This window comes from Aristolochia californica, unplaced genomic scaffold (assembly GCF_029961685.1).
Source record: "Aristolochia californica isolate CCGP_79_NKW_82.1479 unplaced genomic scaffold, dmAriCali1.0.hap1 SCAF_13, whole genome shotgun sequence".
Taxonomy (NCBI): domain Eukaryota; kingdom Viridiplantae; phylum Streptophyta; class Magnoliopsida; order Piperales; family Aristolochiaceae; genus Aristolochia; species Aristolochia californica.
The window spans coordinates 27050384-27063322 of NW_027181804.1; the positions used below are offsets into that span (position 1 = coordinate 27050384).

Genomic DNA, 12939 nt, shown 5'->3' on the forward strand with positions numbered 1-12939 from the left:
ATGTAATTCAATGTAAAAAGGTATGGAATAGATATTACCTGATTCATTTTTGTTTAATAAACAGATAAACAGGTAAAATTACCTGATTACATATACAAATAAGACTTTCTTTTCCATTTCAGTTCTGTTTAATAAACAGTGGAGACTAAACCAAGCAACTAAAGTAATATCCGGTAAAAACAAGTAAAAACATATATTTCTAGCTCCCTTCTTATGGAAATGGAGCTCTTGCTGATGCGGCCTTCATTATATCAGCTTTTGGTACAGAATTTTAATATGCTTTTGTCTTCTAAAACTTCAACCAAGTACCAAAAGAAAAAAGAAAAGAAAAGAATAATTTTATAAATTTATGAAAAATGATTGATGCAGTCACCTAATATGTACTCGAGCTGCCTTCAAATTTATAGTGTGTCAATGAAATCATCATGTGCAAGAAAAACTCACACTGATCTTCACCCCAATGTTTGAATGGGGCACCTTGTCTCTTACCATTTGTTTTTCTCCAAGACATCTCTGGTACAGAAAAACCCTTCTGCATGTACTGAACCTGCTGGATAGCACTTTGTAATTGGTTTTCGCCAGCATATCATGGGACCTGCAACATATGCTTAACATCCGGATTTAGTTGCAGAGAAACAATATAGCAGTCTACTGATTGAGTTTACAAATTTACATACAACAGCTTTCATAGCACAGAAATTCTTTTTAAAAGACTGAAAAAGAAGCTCCACAATTACATATGCTTGAAACAAGAGGTAAGGATCACAGTCAAACTGTTTTTGACCAGTAATTATGCACGAAATTGAAAGACTGGCACCCGAGGAATCCTCAAAAATGAAAACAGAAAAGGACAGCTGATGCCAGCGCCAGTTGTTTTGGTTTCGTGGAACTATTTTTCCTTGAGAGAACCTCGGCAGCAAAGTTGTAGAGTACAGACCTGCGGAAACAATAGCAAGTGGATCAGATGGAAATGGAGTCTGCTGTCCATCAACATTCAATGGTGTTTAGGAACTAAACATAGCAGTAAACACAAAGAAGGTATTGCTTACCGCTAATTTTAAGTATCAAATTTGATGGGTTCACAAGCAGGGACCACTGAACCATTCAGCATATTAAGAATTCCCTGAGCCCCCTTGAGTTGATCTGTAAATGCGAAATGCCGCAATGAACATTGTGATGTTACCGAGGACTGTCAGTGCAGCTTGCAGAGCCACTAATATCTGCAGCAGAAGAAGAATAAGAAGAAAGGAAAGAAAAAGAGGTTTGGAGAAAAAGAGACCGGAATGGTCAATCTAAAGTAGCAGCTGACCCTTCTCCTTTAATAATAAGATAATTCCAACACAAAATTACTACTCTTTTAAATGCAATAATATCGTATTCCTCGCTTGCACATCAAGTCCATGATGATGCTAGGATGGAGAAATACGGTTCCTACAGTTCTGTGAACCATCTTAGTTTCAAAGGAATAGAAGATGGTTAGTGGTAAATGTATGAGTGCTTGTAAGACTGTAAAGAGTGTGAACAAGTACTATATACTTTTAGGTTTCCATACATACAAACTCTGATAGTTTGCCTAGTTTAGTGGTCTGATCAAACACACACACACACAGAGAAAATAATATAATAATGACAACTATTATTGTGATTACACCAATTACTAAATAAATAAAAAGAAAAAAAAAAGCATTACTACAGATTGTGCTTTTTTAAGGCAACACATAAATGTGATGCTGCTCTAGAAGGTTTAGATTGATGGAATCTCTAGAAGTTGCCTACCTTTGATCCTTGTCAGCTTTAGAGATAAATTAAGGGATTTGAAAGTGAGAAAACAACAGTTTCCTTCTCTTTGAATGACAAAAATAACAACCGTTGAACCAACAAATCTATTTCTGTGTGTAACAACTGTGTCATATTCATCAGTTTCTGAAAATAATCTCCATTAATCCTTAGCCTTCATTATCTAGGAGTGCTTCTAGTACTCAGATAATACAAGTTAATAACAGGGTCTACGGCATATTCAAGCCACCAAATTAGATTTCAGGATAGTTTCATAAAATATTATAAAAATCTAAAACATAGTCACTTCTATCCTGTCCACCAGGAAGTAGGATTTTGTAACATTCCATGTTTCATGCCTATTGGCTTTTCAATGTTAACAGAATACCAGAAATGTAAAAACTGTTTAAAAAGCCTTTGAAAATGGTTGAATACAGATGGTCGAATCTGGTTGAACTGGAACTAAGGACTGGTTCAGCTCTTACATGCAGAAACTGTTCCTCCTAGAGACCAGCTAACATGGCAAGGATAACCCATAGAACAGGAACTGGTCGGTTCCAACTGGACCAAGTTTTGGTAAAATTCCACTTGTCTTGTTGACCTTATAAAACTATTAGTTCACACTACATATATTGATGTTCTACAAGTTCAATTGGTATTTGAACTGACTTGAACTGGCTTGAGCTGGTTTGAACTGAACCCATTATTTCACCAGTTTAATGGTAGGTCCTGTTCTTACAACACAAGTTCAAATAGTATGGTTTAAGCCTTATGAAGCTGATGAACACATTCACACCAACAGTTTTTTTCCCCATTTCTCCAGCCAACTCAAATAACTGTACAATTCTCATGCCATGTCAGACAGGCATATTTCTGTGACACAACTACAGTGCCACACCAATGGAGCACAAAACTCCATCCAATTGTAGCATTGTCACAGACTTCGTCTCAGTCATCCGGTGCAACTTACTTGTCTATAATTATGTTAGTAAAACCACAGAAGATACTTATGTTTTTCCCAGAGATTCAAATCAATTCTGCAGCCAAAAGAACAAGAGATTCAAACTACAGAACTAAAATTCAAGTTACCAATAGTTTCAGAAATCTAGACCACAAAGGGGGTTCCAAACAAGAAGATGTTAAACATGCATCAACAAAATACCAAAGATTTCTTTCAAAGCAAAGAGCCTTACTTCCAAAGATTCTGCATTATAAAAGAAATGCCATGTACAAGCACAAAGTGCCCCACCAAGCAGCGGCACCTGCAGGCAGTGAACATCAAAGGAGATCACTGAAAGCGCATGATATAATTTATTCCCATACACTGCTATATATCTGTTCACATGTGCACATGTTATGCGAGTGTGTTTTTATAACAAAATATAGGAATTGACTACCACTCAATTCCTTCTGCAGGTGCTAATTCTGTTTCTTAATCTTTGAGATCTCTAACAACCAGAATAACTTTGTACTCCTAATATCATGGATATGAATGGTGAGATGTTTTATAGACAAAAAGATAGTTTGCAATCAAATGACAGAGAAAATCATAAGATGCAACACTTCCAGCTTTTCTAAGTGCTCATAAAATGCCAAGTCTCCATTGCTGATAAACTAAATGCATTTACTGATTCTCAACCAGGTTTTACATGTCTTATAGTTATGAAAAAGAAAGCAGTGCATTGTGAGCACAAAAACAATTCATGCAGTAGCATATGTGTTAATAAAACCCAAACTAAGCAAAGAGGATATCCAAGAAAACTTAATGTGGGCAAGCTCTTCTACAGTCACAGATAATTGAAAATCATCTATGTTTCAGCATAAGACTTAAAGTTTAGTGAAAATCCTCTCCAACCACTGGATCTTACTTGATTCAAGAAATTCAGGCTGCATTTACTCAGATTTATAGAACTTTTTATGCCATTGCATTCTCTCTTAAAGCTTTGCCTTTATTAAGAGAGATTTCTAACAAAAGAAAGCAAGTGTGATTTCATACCAATGTCGTAAAATTTTGGCTGGATAACAAACCAGAGACCAATCCAGAATTCACTTATGGTTCAACTAGGTTCAACTATCAGTTGGACCAGTATGACATCATAGTATATAATATAAAAAAATCCTTTTTTTATACAAAAGATATAGATATATATCTTTCTAGTTTCTTTCTTGTTATTACAAAAACCTGATAAGCCTTTTTTCCACACTTCACATAAATACAAATATCTTTCTAGTTTTTTTTCTTGTTATTACAAAAGTCTAAACTTAGAATAATCAAAATCTTATTTTAAATTTGAAAGCAGATAGGCTTTTCTGATAAAACAAGACCATTTTATTTGACAAGCCAGCCTAACTGGCTAGATCAGCTGGCCATGCAATAAAAGCAGGTCGTATACGTGTAACCTTCTTATTAGTAAGAATCACAGTGACATACTAGACCAGTTTTATACACGACTCCATGAATTTTGACTTCTTGAAATTCCGGTAATATGTTGGAATCAAAATCCCATTGCCTGGTGCAAGATCAACTCGTAGATAAGATCACACACTTTAAGACAACTGACATAAATACGTAGCCTTTTTTATGTCGCAAACCTTCGAAATGGAAATATTGCAGATATTACATCTTGTCCATACCCATTTTTAATTTCCAACCTCTTAAAGTTTTCTCTGAATTTCAGGAGGTCACGTCATATCTTAAGCAAGAAGTTTTCCAATTTCTAATAATTTTGTGAGATTCTTTCTTTATGGAATACGACTTTCTGAGATCTATTGATATCTCAAAGTCTAATAAACCAAAAATTCAGCCCTTTTGAGCCCAGCTATGAACAGCTAAATGTTTTTCTACACAATGCTTGTGACAAAGAAAAGATAGAGCTCATTTGCCACATCCAAACAGGCGGGAAGAAAAAACGCAACAAAATCTCACCAAATGGACACTGGAAATTGAAAACAAGCAAAATGAAACCCCTTACCATAGCCCATGACAGCCCCTTCCAACGCTCATAGCCTGATTTCTCCCCGTATTGCCAAACCAAAGCCATTGCTGTCATCCTTGAAAACCCCCATTACCAAGAAGAAAACGAGAACGCATTAAAAGTCAAGGAAACACTAAACAAAGAGAAGTAAACAAACACAAGATTTCAAAGCGAGACGAACATCCTCACCATTCAATGACACTAGAGACGTGAACCATCCAAGTCGGAAGAGAGAGAGCATTTTGTGGCTCTTGTAGAGGATATTGAACGGCGGAGGCGACATCTGGGAACGCTACTATCAAAGCTAGGGAAAACCCCGCGCCGAGAAGTGTTGCCGCAGGAAGAGATCCAGAGCGTGTAGGACAAACCACAAGGGAAAGCTCTCTTGAAGCCTTCCGGTCAAACTGGGATGAGTTAATTGGAGGTCGTCCTTTCAAGGAAAAAGTGGGTATAGTTTTCTGGTTATAGACGATGAAATTCAGATATTGCTTCGTAAATGTGAGAGACAAGGGAGCTCCGGCGGATACAGCAGCCATCTCCCACCTTTCGGATGACGAGAACTATGTCCCTTCATAAAATATTGGGTAATTATCGAATACGGCCAGTATGTACTCTATATCCTAATTTGTAAGTGCCGGGGGAAAGTGGGAGGGAAAGCGAATTACTTTCTCCGGGGAAAGTGAACTATCGTGTTTGTGTTAGTCTTTGGCCACAGCAAAAGCCATTGGCACGGTCTCCAAACTGTTGACTGGCTTCCTGTCGTAAGAAACATGAGGTGGAGCTGAGAGCAGTCTAATATACTATCTTTCATCATTCTTATATAGCATCTTTATATATTACATTGAGAATGTTGAGGATTACTTTCTTAGTAACTTGCTGGAATTCTAATCTTGGTGCATTTTAGGGGTTGAAGTTTGGTCAGTTGTTTGTTTTGATCCATACAAAATGATGGGAGATTTTGACGATCTCTAATGGAAATTTCAGCAGCAGGGGCATTTGCACTTCTTAGTGATGTGGGCCATTAAGGGGCATTTGCACTTCTTAGTGATGTGGGCCATTAAGGTTCTTTCATCCAAGAGAAATATTCACAGAGAGAAAGAGAGTCGAGCGCCAGGAAGAGGTTGTAAAGGAGGCGATTGAAATCACCAAAGGTTGCGAGTGAGAGAGGAGACAGAGAGGTTACAAAGAGGGGAGAGAAGTCGCCGATGGTCGTCGGTGTTGGGGACGGAGAGAGAAAAGGAGTCGAGCGCCAGGGAGAGGTCGCAAAGAGGGCAATTGAGATCGCCGAATATCGCGAGCAAGAGAGGAGAAATTTTTTTCTCCAAAACCCTTTCATTCGACAACCCGAGCATGATGTAATTGATGGAGGGAAAGTGAATTCAAAGCTCGACGCCTCTGAATTCCCTTTCCCTCGCATTATGCCTACAACGAGAAAAATATATTACATTTGTAATTTACTTTCCCTCCCAACTTACAGAGAGCACTAACGGGTTTTAGCGTATTTTACCCAGCATAAGTAAAATACAAAGGGCACTAACAGGGCCTTATTAATATTTTTTGCTCATTTGATCTTACGGATCGAATCAGGGTGATTATTGCAGATTAGAAAAAAAATTATAATTTATTTTTAACCCAAGTATAATAGATAATAATTCATAAATTGATTCACCCTATAATGTTTGATCAATGAAAAGATAATGATGATCGACTTTCCACTCTTTTTACTCTTGTAATATATGATTACTCAAATGACTTGTGTTGTTCCTTAATTTACAAAGAGTAAATGGCATTATAATAATCGTGAAGATAAGAAAATTTTATTCTCATATAATAAAATATTCTCAAAATTTAAAATATTTTTTTACGGGCCTAAGTTGTTAACTTGGTGTCAAATGTTCACGTGAAGTAGATAGAGAGGGTCATCAAATCAATATCAAAGAATGATTGGGTAGTTTAGATCTAAGGAATAAAATTCTTAAGTTGGAGAGTTTAATATTAGTTTAATGTTAATTTAATAAAATTCCAACACTCCCATGCACCTGCGACACCCACAACACGGGACAATCCCCACAAACCGGGGGACCAAATTTGTCAACACTCCGTGCACCTGCAACACCCACAACACAAGGTAACCCCTACAAAACGGGCAACGCCCACAAACCGAGGGACCAAATATTTCTTGAAAATATTTGCAGTAGTATTTTAATATTTTTATTTAAATTATTGTTTCAAATAAAAGGTCCATTCTCATTAGGGCCTGTTTGGAACCGACAACAAAGAAAAGGGAAGAGAAAACTATTTGGCAACAGAGAATTATTGAGAAAAAATAAAATAAAGGGAAAGTCACTCTCTCTTAATTAACAAATTTTCTTCGATAAAATAATGGAATTTGGGAAGAAAAAAAAACTTGAGAGAAAATTTTAATCATCATAATTTTAAAATATTACTAACCTTTTTTCTTTTCCATTTTCTGCGTATATCAAAACAAGATGGTATAAGCATTCATGTGAAAAGTGTCCCTTTTTCCCTTCCCCCTTCCCCTACCACATCTGCTTCCCTTATAGAATGGCACATGTAAAATTTATGGGAAGGACACTAAGGCCTTGTTGGTGTCTTTTCTAGAAAATATTGAAAAATCATTTCTAATAAAAATACGTTTATAAGGACCAATAGTACGTCATATTTCCTAAAATCATTTTTCTAGCTTAAAATTTTGACCAAGAAAATTATATAATTCTCTGTGTTAGATTTTCCTATAATACTTTCAGCACAAAGGCAATTTTCATAGTTATCCTGTGTTTGACAATTTATTTTTCTAAAAATTTATCGGATAAGTATGGTAATATATGAGATTGGTTATCAATTTTTATTTATTTATTTATCTGAAAAAATAATTTTGAAGCAAGGCACTAGTTTAAAATTTTCTTCACTTTCACAAATAATCTACTTTCGTCCTTCCAGTAATTTCCACAGAGAGTTAAAAGGTTGGACCGGAAACCTAACATGACCTTCATCAGAGGGTTTACTTCTCCAAATGTATCAGCTCGTTTTGAAACATCTTCACTGAACATGGTCCAATCGAACTAGCAATTAAAGAACTCGGAATACTTTCACTTTGTTGGTGATCCTGCTCGACATAGGGTCAGCATTCAAAGTTCAGATGATCATTTTGCGTAAAAAACATTAATTTATCAGCAGGAATTAAATTAACACCCAACGAGGCCCAGAATAGTGTTATCCAGGGCCAATAGTCATGGCGTTTAAGTCCCACCTCCATCTACTGTTTCATACATTATTCCAACTGTACAAGATTGCAGAAGTGTAAGTGGAATCTAAAGACAAGAGTTTATTTTCAACAAGCAATAAATTCGTTTGAGAAATTTGTACCATTTTTTCATCCTGGATGAACCTGAGGAGCATCTGAGGTTAGTAAACCTCGGTGAGCAACCAAATGGATGTGCTGCGAAAGCCACGATCAAGGATGCTTGATGTAGCACAGTGATGGGAATAATGCCTGGTTCGAGTAATAAGCTGTTCAATCTTTTATATTATTCAACCTAAGAACGCCGGTCCTTCATCAACATGCTGGCAAGGGCAAGACAGTCAAGAGGTTTTGGTAGCAAGAAAGCAGTGAAACTTGACTATGTCAACGACAAAACAAATCCATCACACTACATCTTGCTTTTTTCTCTTTGTCCACAGCATGACGAGAGAAAACCCCATCAAGGACATGAGCACAACCTGCCAGCAATAGTGGAGTCGGTCACATGTATTAGAGGGTATAGCTATGGTGAATGTCTCTTCTCAACAATACTTGAACAAGTAAATTATACTTAAAACCAGTGCCGTCAGTCCCAAATATAACCAGCCAACTGAACGAGGTTCAACCAGACCTAATCAGCCCACCAAGTGAAGACTCTACAAGACCTGGAAATGGGCCAAAATCTGGATGACACCCGTGAATCAGTCTGAGTTCTCCACAAGGATGGCCCTTGCCCCCTCACTCTTTCAGCACCAGAGGTGAAAGAGCCTCAGTCTTCCCTGCTAGGAACAGCAGGAAGGGCCAGATCTCCTCCTCTAGTGACACCAAAAAAGGAAAAGGGAGAGGTCGCAGCTCCCTTCCCCCTCTCTATGCATACAAAAATAGGTAAGAGGAGAGGGGTGGCACCTCTCCTCCCTCTTTTCCCTGCAATGATGGGGGAGGTTCCTCCCTCCATACAGAAAGCCCCCCTAGCACATGCGACAGAAGTGTCTGAAGAAGTAGCATTTTCACTATATTCATAGAAAAAGACATCATATTATTAAAGGGGTTCTAGATATCACATGTAAGACAACCAGCAAAGTATGACAGTGACCAGAGCAAAATCAAGAATGCAGGCTTATCATTAATCCAAATAATTTGTATTCCCCAAGTATTTAAATGCCACATGAGAAATTTTTCATTCTGAAGCAAGTTCTATAATGGCCTAAACTGAAACCAATAGTGCAAGAATGGATCTGGTGAAGAAACAAAAGAAATAATGCCTTCACTTACAGATATAGCTGGAGGTACGCCTACAAGTGGATCTTGGAAAAACTTATTTGCCAGAGCAAGAGCCAGAAGACTGCTTTGCATTCCTGTAGAAGAATATAATCAGCTTACTAGAATGAGAGCATGGAAACAAGGTACACCAAGTACAGAAAAAAAAGTATAACCTGTCTCAAATGATAGAGTCCTCTGCAGGGCTTTTACATCAGGTGCTTTGCTGAAAACAAACCCACTGAGAACATAACCGGCAAAGAAAGCTGATAGATGAAATCCAGTGACGAGGAGCAAAATACTTATGCCAAAAGGTGACAGAATAGCTTGTATATTTATTGCTAATGGTGAGCCCACACACAGAGCAGTCACAAATACTGATAGTGGGGGCAAAAATGGTCGGATAGCTGAACCAATCTGAGGAAAGAATCTAACAGTGCAGAAAAAGAAAAGTGAGTGGTCTCATCATCTACATAGTACATACACAAGAAACAGCTTACAAGAATAATAAAGCAAGCAATAATAAAAACTTGGTATTGCACATCAGTACTTTGCCTCAAAGATTGAATCACAAAGAATCTACATGTAACAGGAAAATAAATGGTCTGACAATGGTTTAAATTCCCACAATTAGAAAATAGTTCGCTCTAAAATATATTTGTCGCTGTTTTTTTTTTCTCTCTCTATCTTTTTTTTTTTTTTTTTTTGAATGAATGAATGAATGAATGTGCTCTACATATACTTTGCACCACAAAAGAAAGAAACAGCATCTAAATTTGTCAAATAAACTTCAACATTGACAAAAGTAGATTTCCAAAATGAATTCAGCCTATGACAACTCATTTTGGTCAAAATGTTCACCAAATTAGACTAGTTAACAGAAGAAATATAATAAGGATCAACGCTTACCAGTTTAAGAAGCACATATTAGAGACCAAGGGGCAAGAGCTGCATTTGCGAAAATATTATATTTATTCTTGTTAAAAATAGGCTCACATGATCCAGAATAAGAAAAATCATGTACTTATTACTTAGGAATAAGCCTCTTAGCTCCTGCCAGTCATTTTGAGATGGACCTAAACATGGTATTAAAGCCAGTACTCATACACGGGCCTCCATCCAAAATTGTCCACATGTAAGAGCTAAAAAAAGGGCATACATATAAGGGAAACTACTAAGGATAGTCCCACATGGATCAGAATAAGAGAAATTATGTGATTATTACTTAAGAAGAGGCCTATAACTTCAGCTAGTCATTTTAGGATGGACCTAGACCCAACTTTAAGAATTCTCGACAAAGTAACCAATGAGTTCTAGGAGCTTAGTCAAGTTTGAGTAAAGTTGTTTCATTCAGTATCCTCAAGCTTGATGTAGGTTTTTGAGAACTAATTAGAACATCAAAGGGCATTGAAACAATTTGTTGAGCGATCTTGACGGCTTGACTGTCAACTAATTAGGGCTTTAAATAAATTGGTATAGCTTAGCCAGACAACCGTTCAAGCAATTAGTCTATAATCTGGATTCAAAGCATCCAAATTCAAGACAAAAATTACAAAGAAAAACTCAAAAGTTTTAAAATTGCCAGCAAATAGCTATTTATCGATGAGGCCTAAATTAGAAAAGGACAAAGAGAATATGAAGGCAATTACTTGTTCAAAAATAAGCCTCCAGCTATAGGTGCAACAACAATCTGCATTATACTGGACATCATTCCTTTTACATCAACAGGCAACCTCTTGCCAATAAGTAATAGCGATAAGGTTGGTGTAACAAAAACCGCTGTGGCAGTTGACAGTGAAGTCATAACTATGCTCAGAGGGGCCATGGGTGGATCCGTAAGAAAAGTAGCATAATTAGAAAGTTGTGCACCACTGACACAAGACACTAACATGATACCGGCACCTGAAGCAGAATTTGAAGCAGAATTGAGATTTCATCATCATTTCCAATTCAGAAGAACAAGAATAGAAAGAAACTAATTTCATACCTACAGAGGTTGGGAGATTGAAAGTTGTTACAGCAATGGTACCAAAAAGGAATCCAAGAAAGGGTTTTACAACAAACTGCCCAAAGTATCCAGCCAAAATAGTGCCTGGTCTATTGATTGCCTCTACAAAATCTTTTCCACTTGAATTAACCCCAACTGCAAACATTAGGAATCCCAAGGCTGGGGCATAGTACCTGAAAGCAATTTTGAAAAAAAAATCAAGCAAATTTAGAACAGGAGACTGAAGCTAATTTTTGAAGCTAAAAGAGTTAGCTTTCATGAGAAGAGCACTTATAGAGGATCATAATAGGTGGAAATTAAAGCAGACAATGAGCATGAGCATGCATCAACTCCTATAATACTGTTTTACCTGTTTGTAAACCATGTGAAAGAAGGTGGGTAGACAAGAGCCAATGCTGTACTTGCAATCACTACGTGAGGGAGAATAGAGTTTGCACCCTGTAGAATCTTTATTACATCTACTTTGTTCGGCTGAGATTCCTGAAAATGTTTCAAATGTGCTCTAATTTCCTAAATATTTGAAAAATCAAAGAAAATCAAATCTCATAACCTTGACGCAAGTAAATATATAACTCCATAGAGGATGGGATACGTCAATCAACAGTAAAGAAATAAAATTTTCAATTTTTCAAAAAAACGAAAATGTCTACACAAGATAAATGCTATTAAGACAGTTAAAGAAGTACAGCTTTAGAGCGTTGAAACGATCACTATATCAATTCCATGGCAACAAGATTCTAGCGAGAAGAAACAATAAAAATAAAATAAAAATAAAAAGAAATACATCCAACTAAAAAAAGAGGAGAAATAAATCCAGCAGTGATTCTCGGAACAAGAGAAAACCTGAGGTAAGTCGGAAGCTTCTTTCTTAACCCCATCGAATTCGAAGGAATCAAACGCATCCTTAGCATATTTCCTAACTGAAATCCGATTAGCCTTCACTAGACGTGCACAAAATGAAATATGTAAGTCTTCAAATAAAATCGAACCAAACGCCACGTCTGATAACAAAACAGAGAATTAGACTAGCAACCGATATGCTTACACGGATAGAAGAAAGACGCAAGCCTCTGGATCCTCAAAAGCGAAGAATCCTCTGCAGAGAAAGGAAAGAAGAAGCGTACATTGGTAAAGAGAAACCGATGAAACGAAGAGAAAAAGAGAGTAAACGAGAGTGACAGAGACCTGATAGTTGACGGCATTTAGAGGAAAACGGACGGAAACAAGATCTCCTTGTCGAGAGGTTGAGAGCAGGAGATGACGCTAAATTCAGTCGCAGCGTCGAGGAGCCCTGGGAAAGGAGAACATCGGAATTCATCCTGCTCCACGAAGAAGACTCTGAACTGGTTCCACTCCCAAGTTCAAACAGTCGAACAGAGCTCGTGTACTTTTTTCTTTTATAAGCTTTCTTTATTCTTTACTTATTTACCGCCTAATTACTCTACTTCCATTTTTTAAAGTCAATCCATTTTTTGTCTAAATAAGAAATTGAAAAGGACCTGCTTCCAATTTTCGATTGAATCCGTCGGTTCAATCCAATTTGGAAACATTGCTTTATTGTTTTTTGTTCAAAAAATGAGGGAACTTATGAAGAAATTTAAGGGAACGAGTGTTGAGATTTTTTCAAAGTTCCCTAATATGGCAAACTCTCCTTCTACCAA

General features: G+C 37.0%; 2 protein-coding genes across 2 annotated transcripts; both read right to left on the reverse strand.

The window, feature by feature from the left end:
• Positions 1–146: 146 nt before the first annotated feature.
• Positions 147–5314, reverse strand: LOC137948079 (uncharacterized). Its single transcript, XM_068794017.1, has 5 exons — positions 4941–5314; positions 4749–4827; positions 2970–3038; positions 1050–1220; positions 147–937 (listed from the first exon to the last, which is right to left on the reverse strand). The coding sequence occupies exons 1-4, from the start codon at positions 5285–5287 to the stop codon at positions 1113–1115; spliced, it is 603 nt and encodes a 200-aa protein (XP_068650118.1). The 5' UTR covers positions 5288–5314; the 3' UTR covers positions 147–937; positions 1050–1112.
• A 2617-nt stretch (positions 5315–7931) lies between these two features.
• Positions 7932–12619, reverse strand: LOC137948078 (probable sodium/metabolite cotransporter BASS5, chloroplastic). Its single transcript, XM_068794016.1, has 9 exons — positions 12464–12619; positions 12324–12374; positions 12122–12219; positions 11628–11758; positions 11258–11451; positions 10920–11172; positions 9447–9700; positions 9286–9368; positions 7932–8492 (listed from the first exon to the last, which is right to left on the reverse strand). The coding sequence occupies exons 1-9, from the start codon at positions 12594–12596 to the stop codon at positions 8418–8420; spliced, it is 1272 nt and encodes a 423-aa protein (XP_068650117.1). The 5' UTR covers positions 12597–12619; the 3' UTR covers positions 7932–8417.
• Positions 12620–12939: the final 320 nt, after the last annotated feature.

Excerpts from the sequence above, each read along its gene's own strand:
- LOC137948079 (XM_068794017.1), bottom strand. The coding sequence starts at position 5,287 with ATGGCTGCTGTATCCGCCGGAGCTCCCTTGTCTCTCACATTTACGAAG. Across the intron at positions 4,828-4,940 it reads GTCTCTAGTGTCATTGAATG|GATGACAGCAATGGCTTTGG; the intron begins GTGAGGATGTTC and ends GGGGTTTTCAAG. Across the intron at positions 3,039-4,748 it reads AGGGGCTGTCATGGGCTATG|GTGCCGCTGCTTGGTGGGGC; the intron begins GTAAGGGGTTTC and ends CACTGCCTGCAG.
- LOC137948078 (XM_068794016.1), bottom strand. The coding sequence starts at position 12,596 with ATGAATTCCGATGTTCTCCTTTCCCAGGGCTCCTCGACGCTGCGACTG. Across the intron at positions 11,759-12,121 it reads AAGCTTCCGACTTACCTCAG|GAATCTCAGCCGAACAAAGT; the intron begins GTTTTCTCTTGT and ends AAACATTTTCAG. Across the intron at positions 11,173-11,257 it reads CAATCTCCCAACCTCTGTAG|GTGCCGGTATCATGTTAGTG; the intron begins GTATGAAATTAG and ends ATTCTGCTTCAG.